The sequence below is a fragment of the Melanotaenia boesemani genome, chromosome 12 (assembly GCF_017639745.1).
Source record: "Melanotaenia boesemani isolate fMelBoe1 chromosome 12, fMelBoe1.pri, whole genome shotgun sequence".
In the NCBI taxonomy this organism is placed as follows: domain Eukaryota; kingdom Metazoa; phylum Chordata; class Actinopteri; order Atheriniformes; family Melanotaeniidae; genus Melanotaenia; species Melanotaenia boesemani.
Window position 1 is genome coordinate 16,079,908 of NC_055693.1, and position 17,268 is coordinate 16,097,175.

The window sequence follows — 17,268 nt, forward strand, 5'->3', positions numbered from 1 at the left end:
TTTAGGGGAGAGGAAATCCCAGATGTTTCTGTCTGAAAAACAGCTTGGCCCTGTAACCACACACAGACCAGAGGAGAGATCAGTTAGCAGTATGGATATTGTAGCTGTACCACTGATAGTCCTCATAAGTCATCTTAGCTTTTGGCCTATAAGGGAAAATAATACTGTAACAGAAGATTGGCCACAGCTGAAAAGAATTGTTGTGAAAAGAGCAGAGCATCTGGATAAAAGAGCAAGCTTTCAGCAGCTGAAAACATGCTCCTGTGTGTCTGTGTATAACAGGTCTGATTTGTTCCTAATATGTCTTACACTGTCTTTCACACATATGTCTTACATTTGGGAATATGACATGTAGGGTACCTTTTAATTCCGTGAATTGCCTCATGTTTGTTTTTTTTATATTCATTTCAGCTTTCCAGAACAACTTTAAAACTGTTTTTATGGCAATCGAAATGTAATGTATGGCATGCAAAAACCACTTATCTGGGGAATAAAAGTTCTAGTAAATCATTTTTATCAGCAAATCTGAATTTCTAAGACCTTTCATGATCTTTAAGCTCTTTTTTGGACCGAACGGCATGACAAGACGTTGCATGCAGAAAGTTATAAAAGCATGACGTGTGTGATTATGCATACATGATTTCAGGTATAAAGTTTTAATTCTCTATGTTTGAGTGATGGCGTGTGCACATAATACATCACTGAGACTGCTAACATTTAGACATGGATACTAACGTAGATACTGTCTTATCAAATAGTACCTTAAATGATGTCTAATGTCAAGTTTGATGGACAGGTTATTAAAGGTTCTGCTGGAGAATTGCCTATCGGTGCTTAAAGCAATAAAGTAATGGATTGCTCCACTCTCGCAGAGGCCTTCCAGGATTGGGTGTATACAGTACGAAGAGATTAGCCTCATTACTTTCCTGCATTTGCTACTTATTAAGCACTCAGTTGTGAATATAAGGGACAAACACATCTCTGTGGGGGGTGGAAGTGTCAGGTTCATGTTTCAAACACCTCTCATGTGCTCTTAGAATCCAACCCCAGGATGCAGGGTTTTTAGACACCAGAGGAGCCTTGTGTAATAATGGCATTAAAGCGATCTATGCGTTGGCTGCGTGTTGTCATAGTGCTGACACAGAATGGCCTGACTGCTTGAGAGCAAGGGGGTGGGGGGCGTTTAATCAAGGTTTGGGGGAACAACGGTGTAAGTTTTGAAAAGGGTTAAAGTCTAGGGTCAAGGGTGAGAGGTTGGGGGCGTGAGGCGGAGGACAATAGGACAAACAGGAGTGACGCAGAGAAAGAGTGATCCCTGGCAGCTGGGGGAGACACAGGAGAGGGTGGGGGGCTGTTCGTGGGAAGAAGCCCCAGAGATAAGCTGGAAAGTCTTGTCTGCTGTCGCCATGTTTCTGTGCTTCATTATGTCTCTATTGTATGGATGTGTGTTCACATGCTCGTGCACTGTGCAACAAGTGGGGAAATGAAAGTCTTCAGCCACTGCTTTATTTGCTGTTCAGGCAGCTGTTGTGTAAAAATAGTTGAATTAGTAAAGATTGTCATCAGTGTACGGTGGAAATATTGAATACATATTCTCATTCTTCTATCCCACCTGATAAATGATGCTCTAACTTTTATGTGCTTCAGAAATTTTTGCATATTTCCAAAAATACATTGGCCTCAACTAATTCACCAAAACTTTATTTTTATGGTTAGAAAATCAGATTCTGTCATATTTAGTTAATAAAGTGGGGGACTCATCTCTTCTAGTGATGGATAATATTTTTTAAGGATTAAAACCAATAAGAGTAGAGCTGTATGTACTGATTTGTTTCAGTGCAGTTAAATGGATAGTTGCTGTTTAATTTTGTACATGCTGAACCACAGTTACATGAAGAAGAAGGTTAAACTTTATATAACAGCCAAGTCTCACAGCAAGATGAGAAAAGTCTCAAAACAAAAATCTTTGTATAAGTGCTGATGGACACCAATTATGTATTTTTTTTCCCTGCCACCCAGTACAACTTTTAAATGAATATTTTTCTCTGAAAGATTACTTTATTCTCAGCATATTTTTTGTTTTTGTCAAGTGGACTTGACTTATCTCCTTGTAATCCCTCAAATTTGATGTAATTGTATTACCTAACCGGTACAAATCCCTATTAAATAAAATTTTACAACATGCTTTAAGATTATATTCCTTTAGGCAGTTATTTTCATGACCACTTGCTTTAACAAAGAGAAGAATTTATGTCGGCTTGAATCAGTGCATGGGTTTCTGAGACAGTTTCACTGACCTATTAGACCTCTTTAAACCTCTATATGTAGATTAAGTTATTATTGATCTTCCATTTAAAGGTGTCCTTTGATTGGCTGAGTTATTCTTTGTTTTATGACTATCTGATAGCCTCTTAAGTTATATTGATTAAATGGAACTAATGTATTTTAATTGAAATACCGTATGCAACTGTCTCTAAGCTGTCTGTAAGCTTATCTAATGGACAACTGTAAAGGAACACAACAATGAAACATTGGTATGAACTGCCTAAAGGAAAAGGGTTTTCTAGGACTACCTCCTGCTGGTTGGTGGAGTCCAGATCTGAGTTTGTCTGACCAAAAGGACGGCAAAAAAAAAGACCTTCCAAACCAGGGGCATCAATAAAATATTCAGTGCACACTGAAGGAGAAACAAACTTTTATAAAAAGACTTTTACTTTTCTTTAAAATTGTGGTTTGGTGAATATGTTGGGGGGAATAATGGGGTACATTTCCAAACTTCTAGATTTACAGCACTTTTTTGTTTCACTGATCGACTCTTTTTGATTTCAGACTCAAATTACTGGATTTTTTTTCATGTTTTTCTTTTAGGTTTTGATATGATGATGTTTCTGTCCAGCCAAGCCACGGTGGCAGTATCCACAGTCTTGTAAGTTAGAGGGGGCTGGATAATAGGAAGCATGTGTACATCTTACTTGCAACACACATTGGCCAAAACCACAGCGGCTGCAGAGGTGCCAGAGAGTCAGGGTTGTGAAGTCAGTTTTAGTGGGGAAAAATGGCTGCCAGGCATCTCAGAGTGAGTGTTGCTCCTTTTCCAGACCTAACACGATAGAAATACTAACATGTAATTAGAAGTGCTGAGTCGGATACACTCGCCATTGTTTGGTCAAACACTGGGGAGAAAACTTATACAATGGCAGAGACACCAGGATATAAAATATCTGGTTTAAAATGGTTGAAATTGAATAGCAGGCATTGATTTTAAGTGTGCATGAGTAGCATTTCTTCTTGTGGTAGAAGTGCTTAGCATGAAGAGCAATGTATTGTTTCATGGGATGACATATCTCACCACAGATGGATGGAGGGGTTGATATTTTTGAGGTTTAGTAATGGTCAGTTACAGGGACATGGTCTCAGGTTTGTAGGGTCCACAAATTAAATGTCAACTTCAGCAACATCTGGTAAAAATATTTTTAAAACATTGCTAATGTCATAAAAATCAGTGTTAAATTGAAGGTCATCTTTAATTTTTAAAGGTGCTTTTGGTGGTGAGACCAGTTCACTCACTATATCATGTTTGACATTTACAGTCTCCCGGATCAGGAAAGTAATCCTAATTAACTGAAAAAGAAATTAATAGTTTTTGGAGCCATGTACATAATGTCTTTGAAGGTTACAAGCATCTGCAATGAATGACTTCCGAGGAAGTCATTGGAGATAAAGTAGAAGCTCAAAAAAGCCTCTACTTAGCCTTTAACCTTCACTCTGGTGAAAGACTGAGTATATTTCCTCTCATTTCTTTTTTTCTGCTATGCACACAATGGGGCTGGAGGAAGAAAACGACAATTTTTCTTTGCTCATAGCTTTTTGACAGAGCCAAAAGGAAACACGAGGCTCATTATTAGTCACACCACTGAGGTTTTTCCTCTCACTCTCCATATTTCTTACTATAGTGAATGATGATGGTTAGCATATTCATTTTTTCCAAAAGGCTTTTTTTCATAGTCATACATTTTAGAGTCTGACATAGGTTGGAATGGTTTGTTCAGTCATTATGGGTCTTATAGTAGCTTTTAGTAGCTTTGGGGTGAGTTAGATTGACAGGCTGTATAGTTGCCTTTTTCAGCAAATTGTTTCCTAAATTGTTAGGCAGAATTTGTAAGCTTTTGTTCTATGGTGGACATTCAGGGAAAAAACAGGTCAACAAACAACTGAATAGATCTGTGTAATGGGTTTGCTGTGCAGAGTTGCTGTAAGCCTATCAATAACCCAGATCCATGCCAAACATGTAGGGAGACATACAGCAGATCGACCTATGAAGTGGGGATGGGTTTAAAACTAGGTCAGTAACAGTCCTCTGGAATGAAACTCACTGACTGCAACAAATTGCCAAAACAATGTTTACAAGAATCTCAAGCCCCAAGACGGGGAATGTTTTTTTCCATGAGTACAGCAAAATGTTCCATAATACTTAGGCAATCACTTTGCTCTCTAGTTTTGGCTTTCTTTTCATTTCCAACAGACATTGACCTTTATAATGACTCATCCCTCATATGGCACACTCCACACACCCATTTGGCTCACTCTGTCCTTTCTGGTGTAGTGAGCCTTTCTCAGGCTGTTGGTTTGTGAGAGTGGTGCCTGGGTGCAGGTCTGGTTCCCTGAGAACTCTTTCCTCAGTGTAAGCCAGGCAGGCTGCAGGTCTTTATGGGTGACTGAACACTGAGGAGTATTCAGGGCCCCCAGTCTCAAAGCATGAAAGGTTGACCCACAATGAAGCCTGCCTCGTTTGTATGAGCTCCATCGTCATTTAGATTGCGTCCTCGAGTAGGGGTGTGGCCCAACTCGACGCTGAGTCCTGATGCAGCACTCAGGCCTCCCACATTCATATGATTATTCCCACAGCCACTGAACCTGTCAGTGACAAAACTGAGTCCAGTCCTTCTTTTCCCCTTTCTTCATGTGGTTTAATTCATTAGTTTAGTTTTACTTTACATAACCATTTGTCATCAATTTACTTTCAAATAGAGATACTTGGCTAATGACTCGTGTTGAAGTACAAATTTCTTTCTGTTTTTAACCAAAATGACCATAAAAGCCACTTGCCAGTACCATTAGACACATTAAATATTATACACACAATTCTGGATTATCTTTATTGGTCCTCCATGTTTCCAGCCTGTCAGAAAGTTTAGTTTTGTAGGTGCTGCTCATTTATATTCCTGCAAATAAAGCTCAACAAACAACTTATGGTGTGGTTTTCATAGAGAGTATGATCTGGACTAACCAGCTTTATAGGCAGAACATCTAGTTGTGCTTGGAGCAAGTAAGATGAAGCAGAGCTGGTTAAGTGAATGTTTAATACTAGCTACTTTTAATGTATATGAGTTCACTGCTACTTGCAAATTCATGCTTTGCGCATCCACACATCCACAGGGATGCATAAAACATGTGAACAAGTATGTGTTAAGTATAGAAACTGGAAACATGGAAAATGTATGGATGTGTTTTTGAGAAGGCTGAGAGTTTGCCCTCATGTACATCTTTTATAATTGATTGTTAAACGCTCAGCAACACACAAATGGATTGAAACTCTTGGTGAGACGATGTTCTAGATTTTCTTGTACCTTGTTGGCCTATTGTGCTTGAGATAGAATAGGAGCAAACTCCAGCTGTATGCTGTGTCCCACCTGTTGAATTTTTAAGATTAATCTTATATATATTTGATAGCTGATATTGCATCATTTGCCACAGTGACTAGTTGCTCTACTTTGCTGCAGAAATCCTGTAGTTAATAGTACAAAGTCACACTTGGTTTTATCAGAAACACCCCTGCATGCTGCATTATGTTCGATGTGAGGTGCAATGACCCACAATATAAAACAGTAATCCCCACTCTAGCAATGCTTTTTCTTTTCCAGTCTGACTATAATTGCTTACATTTAGAGCAGGCATGTCAAACTGGTCCAGCAAAGGGCCGTGTGGCTGCAGGTTTTTGTTCCAGCCAGCCAAGAGCACACAGTTTGACCAATCAGCTGTCTGAAGACTGAGATCAGTTGATTGAATCAGTCAAATCTGGTGTGCTGCTGCTTGGTTGGAACAAAAACCTGCAGCCACACGGCCCTTTGCTGGACCAGTTTGACATGCCTGATTTAGAGTCTGCATGGGTCAAGAAAATCCATGACTTGCTCTCAGTTTTGCTGCTAAGTTTATCAGTGACAGAACAACAATAAAGATTTCCTGTTGTCAAAAAAATCCTTTTCCCTAATGAGCACATTTAGCAGATGTGTAAATAAATACTATACATGCTGTTTGTTTTTGCCTTTTGCTGAAGACTTTTTTCTCAAAAGCCATTGATTATTTGGGACGTCTGTGTTTAATTACAGAAAACGAATAATAAATCCAGAACTGTTTATTGATTCCTGAGGTATATTTGTAGTTATTTTCAATGGAAAAAAGGCCCATATTTATTGGTACTTAAATTGAGAACACATTAAAGTAAGAATGAACCACATTTTCACCAGGTCCGATGTTTTGAATTTCCTTTCACACAAGAGTAATAAACATTTTGCTGTCCATACACTCTTAAAGGTTTTCAGATGGTTCACTGGAACTGTTCTGATTTTGTAACATGCCTGTAACATGAATCAGCTTTCATGGCTCAGTGTGACACACAAAGTTTTGTTCAAAGTCTACCTCACAGCTATAACTAAATGAACCTTAAACACGCATACACACACATAAATACTGAGTTCAATCAGCTGTTACTGCTACGTATGGATTGAAGTCCCAACCTCATTGGGAGGATGTCAGTCCTCCAGGCTTTTACAGGGTTTATTGTAGAGACCCTTAAAGATTAGTGTGGCAATTGTTGTTGTGGGATCCCCACTAAGTTCACTTCCCTGACCCCCTAGGTCCCCTCCCCTGCTGATCCCCCTCATCTCTGAGGTCTAGTATTCGTGAGAAGAGCCCACTCTAGCTCAGTTCCAGTGGTGCCCCCCTCTGTTGAAAGGCCTTTCTCTCATTAGCATGCCCCTGGGGCTCCTTGGTCTGTTGTTGCCAAACAAACACAGCCAAGTTCTTCTTCCCCATCTCCCTCGCTATCTTTTGTCCTGTCATCTCTCATCATCCATCTTCACTCTCTCTGTTATTCATAACAAGTTGTTTCTCATTCTGTCCTTCTCTTGGCTCTTATTTCTACCTTATTAACTCTTTCATCCCCCTCTTGGACCTTGTATTTTTCCGGCCTGCAGAGTTCTGTTTTTAATATTTTCACATGATGCTTCCTCTGTTGCCTGTACCATCTCAGAGGATGTGTTGCTTCCTTGTATAGGAAATTTAGCTTTGCCCTTCATTTATGTGCCATCTGCATGATTTAGAAGTCACCAGATGGAGGGAAGATAGCATTTAGGGGTTGCTAATGTATGCTGTGAGAGCAGAGGGCAAAAGTTGCAAATCAGAAGATGAAGGGCTCATTTTTAAACACGTACTCTTCCATTCTTGGATTGAGATCAGATTAGAAATAAACAAAGGCAATTGCATGTCTAATTATTTTTTTTTTTTACCACAACTAAAATAATGCAACTTGAATCTCACCAGAAATCTGTCCCTGGATTTGTATTTATGGAGCTTTTTGAGATTTCGGAGCCTGTTAATGAGAGACTGGACTGAAACTTTAAAAAAAAGTCAGTGCAAATACAATATATTAACTTTTTAGTCTGGGAACTCACAAGGTCAACAAAAATACCTCTCAAAATTTCTGTTTCTTGAAAAGGAACTATGATATACAGTGCAACGGTGCCTTCATGAAATGAGATAACAAGATTGAACAGGAAAGTAAAATTAATCAGGAGAAAGGAGACACGTGGAAAGGAGAGTGAGCAAAAGAGGAAGAAATCGAGGGAAGAGTGGGAGAATTTGCTGGAAGAAAGCATTTTTGCTTGATGGAAGAAAAACAACCATGGAAACTCCATCAGAGGAAATCCAAGACTAGAGGCAGGACAAAAGGGGTACCAATGACCACTTACAAAGAGGTGGGGGGTTCTGTTCTTTTCAACATTGTTTTTACCAAGGAGTTAACATATTCTAGCCTGCTTGGTTTCATTTCCCCAAAGTTTTGGCAGATGTTTCTTAGTGAGTAAATTTTAAATGTCAGAACTGACGGTTTTGATGATTGTATATCCTACAGTTTTTATTTCAGTTTTAGTTTGTGTATCGTCACTTCTGGGGAATTGTCATATTATGATGTTTTGTTTGCATTGCTCTTGTTTTATTATATAATTAGATTCAGGCTGGGGAATGGTTTTGACAACCCTCTGCAGCAGGAGTCATGTTGTATTCTGATGTTGGTCATCATGCAAGTGTCACTTCGAAGGACAATGAGTCTATTGCAGAAGCAACCGCAGATCAATCAAATGCCAAAGTGCATTTGAGCTGTTCTTTCAGAGGAGGCCAAAGATGCATGACGGGAATGGAAAGAGCAGGGACAAAGATCAAGCATCACCAGTATCAAAATACAGCCATCACGAGAAGGGTTTATTTACAGTTTGTTATTTCTACACGTCTCAAAATGGTGTCATTAATATTATGTATTTCATTGAATAACATTTTTCATAATGTTTCCCACGTTATCCAGTTTTATTCCATGAAACAAAGCATTTGATTTTACCACATGTTGACATCATCTCATTTCCCCCCGTCACATTATTATGTGGTATTACAACATATTCTGGGCAAACAGCAAATTGCTTATTAAGTTTGTAAGACAGTAGATAGCTGATTTAGTTATGTATGTAATTTTCAGGAACTTCACTTTATGACAAGTAGCTTGAACTGATGCTAGCTAGCTTCACAGCCATCAAGCTAATACACAATAATTTTAATTTGTTGTAACTAAGTCACACTGGTTTAAAACATTTGGTTTGGTAAAGTTATTAAAATCACTAGAACAATGCTTGGTCACTTATGACTAAATGTACCCCATATTAGTTGCTGTGTGGCTTACTGAGCCATTTAATGGTAAGTTAGCAATGCTACTTCAGGAATTCATCTGCATTTTTAATTGTTTTGAGTCATTGTTCTGTTGATAGAAAAGACACAATACATTTAACTCTATAATCACTCTACTGCCATGATCAACAAGGAGAAAGAATTATAATTTTCTATTAATTACTATGATCTGATACTCTTTTAAGTTAGCTCTTTTCTAAATAGAGATTAAAGTATGTGTATAGGTGCCTGATATTGTATGCTAACATTCGGTAGGGCTGGGCCCTACTTCTTTTGGATCTCTGTTTAAGTTTAATTTTTTTAATTTTATTTCTTTAATACAAGTTCTGGAGAATGTGGAAGACAACTCCTCTAACTTCTGGTTCTGTTCCATAAACCATTCCTGAACATTTTTTGCCAATGAGACAGGACACACTATCTAGCTGAAAGAGCAACAATCAGAAATTGCCATTTCGATTAAGGGGTATGCACGGTCTGCATCAATGCTTAGGCTAGTTGGTGTGCATCAAAGTAAGTCTTCATTCCCCACTCGGCGAGCTTTGGTAACTCATGACTGTCACCAGTTCACTAGATTTTCTTTTTTGGCCCACCTAAACATCACAGTTTGGCCCTTGTTGAAGCTGCCAACCTATTCCAACTATTACCAGAACATTTTATCGAGACATTAAATGTTTTGCAAGTGGTCATAATGTAATTGCTGAATGGTGTAAGAAGACTTAAGTTGAATTTTTTTTTTTTTTTTATTTGTTAAGTATTTCTTGGATATTCTATGACTTTATGAAAGTTGTAGAAAGTGAAAAAGACCTTAGCTATGGCTAATACAACAAGAGAAGGTATGCACTTTGTTAAAAGGCCCCACTCTTAATGATAATGGATTATCAATAGAATTGAGGTGACTATTCTCATCCATTGTTTACTTAACATTACAGCAGTCGTGTGTTTATGGCCTGGATGCACATTAAGTCATGTACCATTACCTCTTATCTGAATGACCCGAAATGTATACTATGACTCCCCCAGACCATTAACTATCATACAAAGCCACTAGCCACAGTCAAGATGTCAGAGTTAGAATTTCACTTTTGATAAACTTTGCAGAATTTCCAGATTTCCCTCAACCCTTGAGACATGTTATTATAGCCTTTATAGCATATTTGAGTATCCTTCCTCTCAACAGAATGTGTGGAAAATGAGTCTCATAAACATGTTGGCAGCTTGCCTCAATGGAGAAACAAACAACAATAGTTGATGACTTAGTATTAGCTGTAAATAGGCACATCTGTTAGCAATGAGCTTAGATTTCAGATTGGAACTGGGTGGTGTTTAAATGAAGCTGGAGGCCAGATTGTTTTTGAGCATAAAGAGAAAAAAAGCTGCAATGTCTTCATCCTAAGTTGCGTGTTGAATGTTTGACAATCATAGATGCACTTTTCCATCTGAAAATATGAAGCTGGCATTTGTGTGTGCTCCACGTGATTGTTTATTTGAAAAGTTTTGTTTGTGTTTTTGTCTGCGATGAATGCCAGATTCAACAGTTTGTTTCAAAAACCTAGCGCTTACTCAATCTCATCTTTGCTGATCCTTCTCATAGCAGTTGTGGAAAAACTGTAGACAGTTCCATTTTCTGGAAAGCATCCAGTTTAGCAATCAAATTATGTTGTTGATAGGCTGCATTTTTGTGATGACTAAAGAAGCATGGCCAGTTGCAAACTTGCTGGTGAGTATGAGCGAGCTGTGGAGAGGCATGGTTGTACTAACCTGTTTGGAGGGACTTGGAAAAAGATTTGTAGCCGGGAGCATTTCACATAAGAATATTTTCACAAATGCCAAAGAAAGCACAAAAACATGACAAACAAAATCTTAAATTCATAATTGTTTTCTGTTATGTACTTATTTTTGGAACATTGTTCTTTATAATATTTTCTTTTACCCTGGTTTTTTTTTTTTTTCTTAGTTTTATGGCTGTGTTTTAAGACCTTTTTCTTGCTGTGCCTTTGTCAGTTTCGGTTTTCTACTTGAGCTTGCCTGCATCTCACACTGGTCTTAATGAACAGTCTGAACAGATTTGACAAACAGGATCCTCCTGGAGTGTTAAAAGGCTGTTATGGCCAATTGTGGCTTCACAGTGCGCAGTGCTGGAGGGGCACACAGGATGGAACTCAGTGGTGGGCTTGTCCTGGGCCTCCAGCCTGTGGGCCGGAAGTCGTGGCTCACTGCTATTCTGAATGGCCCCTGAGAGTCCAGTGTGATGGACAGTCTGGGGCTGCACACACTGGCCCTTTGTATCAAGCCTTCTTGGACTCCCTTTCTGTTTCATTTTTTTCCTCTGTCTCTTTCACATAATGTCACACACTCAGTTTCACAAGCACTTTTTTTTTCTTTTACACAAGTGTCTTTTTTCCCTATCTCTTCACGTGATGCCGATGTGGCAACTCCAGTTTCTGCTGTAAGGCCAGATATTGTCACGACAAACAGTAACTTGTCTGTGTTTCTTGCGCTCCCTCTGTACTTCATTCTATCTGTTCTCCTTTCATTTATGTTCTGTTTAAAAGAGATGAAGCAGAGTCTCTTGAAGTGGCTAGAGGTCTGATAGTCATAGTCAGGGACTGGGAGCATGTGAAAGTCATCAAAGGGCCCAATGTGATTTTCATTTATGGTGTTCTGTTCAGAGAAAGCGAGTGGTTCCATCATTTTCATATTCATCTGGGGATAAAAAACAAATCAGACAACTGAAAGATAACTTGTCATTCTTTTCTGCAAAAACAATTTGTTTATTTTTGTGTTGGATTAATAAATAAATAAGAAAACCATAGTTTATTCTTTCTGCAATTTTTGGATCCCTGATTACATATGGAAACAAATGAGTAATGTATTCTGCAGGATCAGTGTACCATAAGCCGCTTGTTTAATTGGATTCAACAGCTCCCACATAGCTGTCCTCTGTAATGTAAAGTGTCAGTTTGCTCAAATGCCTGTCTCTTTTATAACTTGTAGTGGCACTTTGTGAATTTCTTTACTACAGGGGAAATTACTGGAGCTTTATGATGAGTTTTTATTACATGTGCAAGAAATGTCAATATCATGTTACTGTCATCACATATCCACACATTAAACTACAGCTAGCATTTTTATGTGGAATGTGGATAAGGTCATTCATACTGTGTGAGTTAAGGGTAGCTTTTTAATTTTTCTTTTTCTTTTTCTTTTTACATTGAGTGTGTGTTTTAGCTCATTGTAAAGAATTTCAAAGGTGACATGTGATGTTACTACCTGTGTCTATGTGACATGAACCACTCTTCTGCTTGCATGCTAAACTGTAACCAGCACATACCTTTCTAGTCACCAATCAGTTGAGAGATATGTAGATCTTTATCTTCATGTGCTGTCAGCTGGATAGCCACAGGTTGTCATGTTTGGACCAGCTTCTGTATTAAAACCATGTGGTAACAAGGTTCTGTTGAACCTTATTACCACATGGCACACCTACTAAATGACATAACACAGTGCATTCACTTTGCACATGATAAACATCATTAGGATTAGATAAATATCATGCTGAGGCGCGTTTTTTGCTATGAAGTAGATGGATCATATTATAAAGGGTGTAAATTGGAGTGTCTGAGACTGATAGATAGAAACGTCTCCCAATACTACTTTTTATGCTTACTGCCTCAGATATTCATTTAATTAAATATTTTCAGTGCAACGTTTGCATTAACAAAGCAGAAAAAAAAACTTCAGAAAATAGCATTTGTAAATGCTGAATTGTGTTTGCAACAGAGCTGCACAATAAATAGAAAATGTATCATTATTGACTTATACAATGTCAATATTGCAAAATACTGCTTGGACTGCAGTAAATGGCAGTCTATAGACCTTTGTTACATTTTGCAGACGTTTAGACTTGAAAAAGTAGGACAATCACAGGTGTTTGAATGCAGGCTGCATTCCACTTACAAAGAGAAGAACGTCTGATTTATTTGCATGTTCTGCTACTAACCAGTGTGCACAGGTGAAGAAGAGGAAATGCAACCCTTGTTAATTCACCTGAGTTGAATATCCTACACTAAAGTATTTGTATGTATACTGCAAGGCATGCCCTCATGACAAGCTTCAAATGGTTTTCTAATATCGTTTAGCTCTCATTGTAGAGGTATTTACAAAAGTTTCACTATGAAAAAAATGACTGTCTTTTGTAAATACTGAATGTTGTTTGAAACAGTGTTTCAATTATTACCATCAGTTATTTATTGAGTGACAACGAAGATGGAATGATTAGTAGCTTTGCATATATTTCAGAATCAACATTTGCAATGGCTGAAAAAGACCAATGAAACAAATAGAGAACTATAGCGGTGCTTAGAGTTCGATGTTATGCTTTCCTTGTTTTTAGTTATGTTTCCAGCATTTAGGTGAAACTTAATACATCGATTTCTGGTAAGGTAAGTCATTCTTTATAAAGTGTGGAAGTTGTATTAGGTTGATCTTGAGGCCCAAGTTTATCACAGTATTTCTCAAGTCAACAGTCGTTCCACCTGCCAGATGTCTCCGCAAAGACAGAGAGAGAGAAAAAGAAAAATTGGAGTCAGGAACTGATTCTGAAACATGGTGGCAAACTTGATTAAAAGGACACATAATATCTCACAGACTGCAGCTACCTTGAAATCCAAGCTCTCCACTGATTAAGTTTTTATTTGGTTTGGTGCAGATTGTTGATCCTGACTACTGTGCAGGGCTTTTAACAGTGGTGTTAGCTGTCCCCCTGTCTTCTCTGAGGGCAAAAGGTTTTCATTGAACCTCTTTGTAAACAGTCGCGGTCCTGCAAAAATATGTCAGCAGGTCGGTACTTGGTCAGCCAGAACAGAGTAATACAAACCTGACAACATGACAAGACCAGCTGTGAGAAGACCACCCTGGATTTATTAAGTTATTAACCATACCACCCAACAAAATTGATTCAGGTTTCCTGTACAGACAGATATCAAAGTAGCTTTCTCTCCCAGGATGGATAGATATTTCAAATGCAGTTCAGTCTACTAATGTTTTATTAATTTAATCCTTTTCACATTTTCAGCTCTTTTAATATTCCGACAGTGAATGCAGGCTCTCGTAATAATATCTGGTATCCAGCACTAAGTTTCAGGGTTTTAAATAGTTACTATGATGGGGTTTTGGCACATTTAAAAGCAGTTTAAAAGATGCTTTCTAAATTAGACATTGTGATGATTTTTCCTCTGTGACATGTCAATTTATTTCACAATACCTAATGTGGCTGTTACTACATCTTTCATTTAATCCGGCAATAAATATTAAGTCTACCCACACTTTCCACATGGAAACATTACTGCACTTATTGCGAAGGAAGAATGCTGTATGGTTGTGTAAACGGTCCTTAACAGTCTTGAATGGTGAAAGTGAGTTGACTTACAGCTAATATCTCAGACTGAATCAGAGCTGCCTGACAGCACCAGCTACAACAAGAGCAGCTCTTACTTTAAATGGACTGTATTTACTTTACAGCCAGGCTCAATATCCTGTAGAGCCCTGTGATCTCCACTCGCCCTCCCTGATGTGCTCGTTGGAGAAATGTGGGCTGTGGCTGAAGTTAGCAACTCTGCTGCGGGCACACTCATTGAGTTGTGGTTAACACGCTGCCATGGCAACTTCTATTCACGGACCGTGGGATCGAAATCTTTTTATCTCCCTGTACTTCACAAACAGTCAGGATGAGGCCTCTAACTACAAATGTTTTGGTCCAGTAGCAGTATTTCTGTTTTTTTTCTGTTTTTGTTTTCTTTATTAAGGGAAAAAGCAGAAACACAGATTAACTTTCAGGCTCCTCACCTCATTGAAGAGGCCAATGAGTGGAGCACATTTGTAGTTTTGAACTGAAGTTCATGCTTCCTTTCTCTACTTACTTTTAGCATCCTCGGTGGCAGAGAACAAAAGATGGTGTCCTAAGCTGCTGGTATAGAAAGGAGTGTGCATATGATTTAGCTTTTCCACCTAACCAAAAAAGCTGTAAAATTATAACATCTTAAGAGAACATTATTGAAAGCAAGTTACAGTCAGGAAAACAAAGTGTAAAACTCTTCTCTCAAATGAGGCTGAATAAAGTTGGGTGAAGCTGGCACTTACAATTTACGAGGTTTTTGTGGTGTACTGGACTGTGTTGTTATTGTGGGGATTTGCTGCATGCTTCAGATGTTCTTCATCAAAACAAGCATTACTAAAACAGAAAATGTCACATGAGGGGGAAAAAAAAAGTTGACAGAGATTTAGGATCCATTTTAATTCCTACTGGATTAAAAAAGCTTATACTGATTATGGCTACAAATAGGTGTCAAAATGTGGTCAAATTAAGATACATTAAAGGATTTTTAGCGTTATTGATTTTACTTTTTTGCTGAGATAAATATAGTACAAATAAGCAATTATTATTCTACATTTTTATGGAGAAATTTATGTAAAATGATCAAGTTTATTTAAAAAGATACACAGACTCTGATACAATGAGCTGAACATTGACAAAGAATTTCTGTAATTGGTGTAAATTGCAAGACTGAAGCAAAACTGTAATAACTCCAAAGCTCCAAAACCAAAACAATGACCTTAAACAGCTTTTCACTGGGAAGCTGTGGGAACTGAACAATTGTCTATTTGTATCTGGGTTAGAAATTTCTCTTTAAACACAGTCATTTGATCAATGTAAAATGAAACAATATTGCCTGAAGCTACTTTAAATACTTCAGTTATAATGCAACATCAGCAGTAGGTGGTAGACTTACAACATAAACAGGCATTGACCTGGTTGTCCTATGACATCCTGTCAGACACATGTGGGTCTGATTGGAAACACACTGCAGCTTGTTTACTCGTGCCCACAGACGGTGCATTGTGGTGAATGGCTCCATTTTGAAGTCATAAGAACACATTGGATGAGACAGACCCATCTGGGTCACTTTACTCCCCTCATGGTAAGCTGCCATAGATTTCCATTACAGCTTGGCAGATACCCACTGCTCTGACCTGCTGGACAGCCATTAGTGGCCTTTAAGTGTAGTGATAAATTGTCAAATAAAACATGAAAGCAGTGTAGATTTTAAAACCTTGAGGGGGAACACATGAAGCTACTTCTGCTGGTACTTGATGCTGGAGTAATTTGGCAAGGAAGAACACTTTATCAATTGCGATTGCAAATGTTGAAACATGGTGATTTTTAAAGTAAACAGTGAAGTATAAACATAATTTTATGGTTCAAGTTTCAGTTGACACTTTCCCCTTTTTCTGTTTCTTTTTTTTCCACAGGTTGCTTTGAGTGCTGCATTAAATGTTTAGGTGGAGTGCCCTATGCGTCGCTGGTGGCTACTATCCTCTGCTTCTCTGGCGTCGCCCTGTTCTGTGGATGTGGTCACGTGGCTCTCACTGGCACTGTGACCATCCTGGAAGCCCACTTCTCCAAGGTCACTACCGATCACGCCATGCTTACTGATGTGTAAGTACCCTCATGCTACACATAAATTTCACATGACGTGCTTTCTTGTCTGAGACTGAGAAACGGATACAACAGATAAGAAAGAAATTATGGTATACTATTTAATGTCATAATAAGATCCATTACCCAATGCAGTCAAAGGAAAATGTGCTTTCTATGTATCCATCACAATAAAGAGAAGTCCAAACTTTATAAAGATAACTCTTATTGAGGTAGACTTTATGTTGGCTATTTTTAGCTGGGAATTCTTATGCTCATCTTATCCTTTAGAACAGACCTAATATGGATGGTTTATCTTTTGCAGCACATTTATTAGCCCAAACAATGAAAGAGGAATGACTTTAGTCAGGGCTGCACATGTGTTTTATGTTGGGGTGGATTTTAAGTGCACTGTTTAATTTTATGTGTCCACTGAGGCAGTTTGTCTTTTAGTGGATGATTTCCAGAAACATGCATCACCTGTTATCTCCACATTTGGGCTTGAATCCCTCTTGACTCTTTTGAGAAGTGTTGACATTAACCATAATATGGCCATCTGTTTATGATTAACCAAGCCAGGTTTCTGTTAAAAGGACTGTATGAAAAATGAAATACTGTATACATCCATTTTCCACAGCAAACAGTAGTACACCGTGACAGTATGAGAGTATACCTGACACTTTTAGAGGTTCTCTCCAGGTGTCTTGTTGGAGATGAAGACTGTTTTCAATCTCTAGCAGCTTCACCTGCACAACAAAGCCTAACTGTGACATTGCTCCTTAACA

General features: G+C 38.3%; 1 protein-coding gene across 3 annotated transcripts in view; it reads left to right on the forward strand.

Moving 5' to 3' along the window:
* Window positions 1-17,268, forward strand: part of gpm6bb (glycoprotein M6Bb) — a 30,053-nt gene that overhangs the window by 6,652 nt on the left and 6,133 nt on the right. For 2 of the 3 annotated variants that reach the window (XM_042000993.1, XM_042000995.1), the window contains exon 2: window positions 16,318-16,504. In XM_042000993.1, the coding sequence (XP_041856927.1) occupies window positions 16,318-16,504 (187 nt within the window). Of the gene's footprint in view, window positions 1-13,186; window positions 13,195-16,316; window positions 16,505-17,268 lie in introns of all 3 variants that reach the window. The other variant, XM_042000994.1, reaches the window with a different exon arrangement.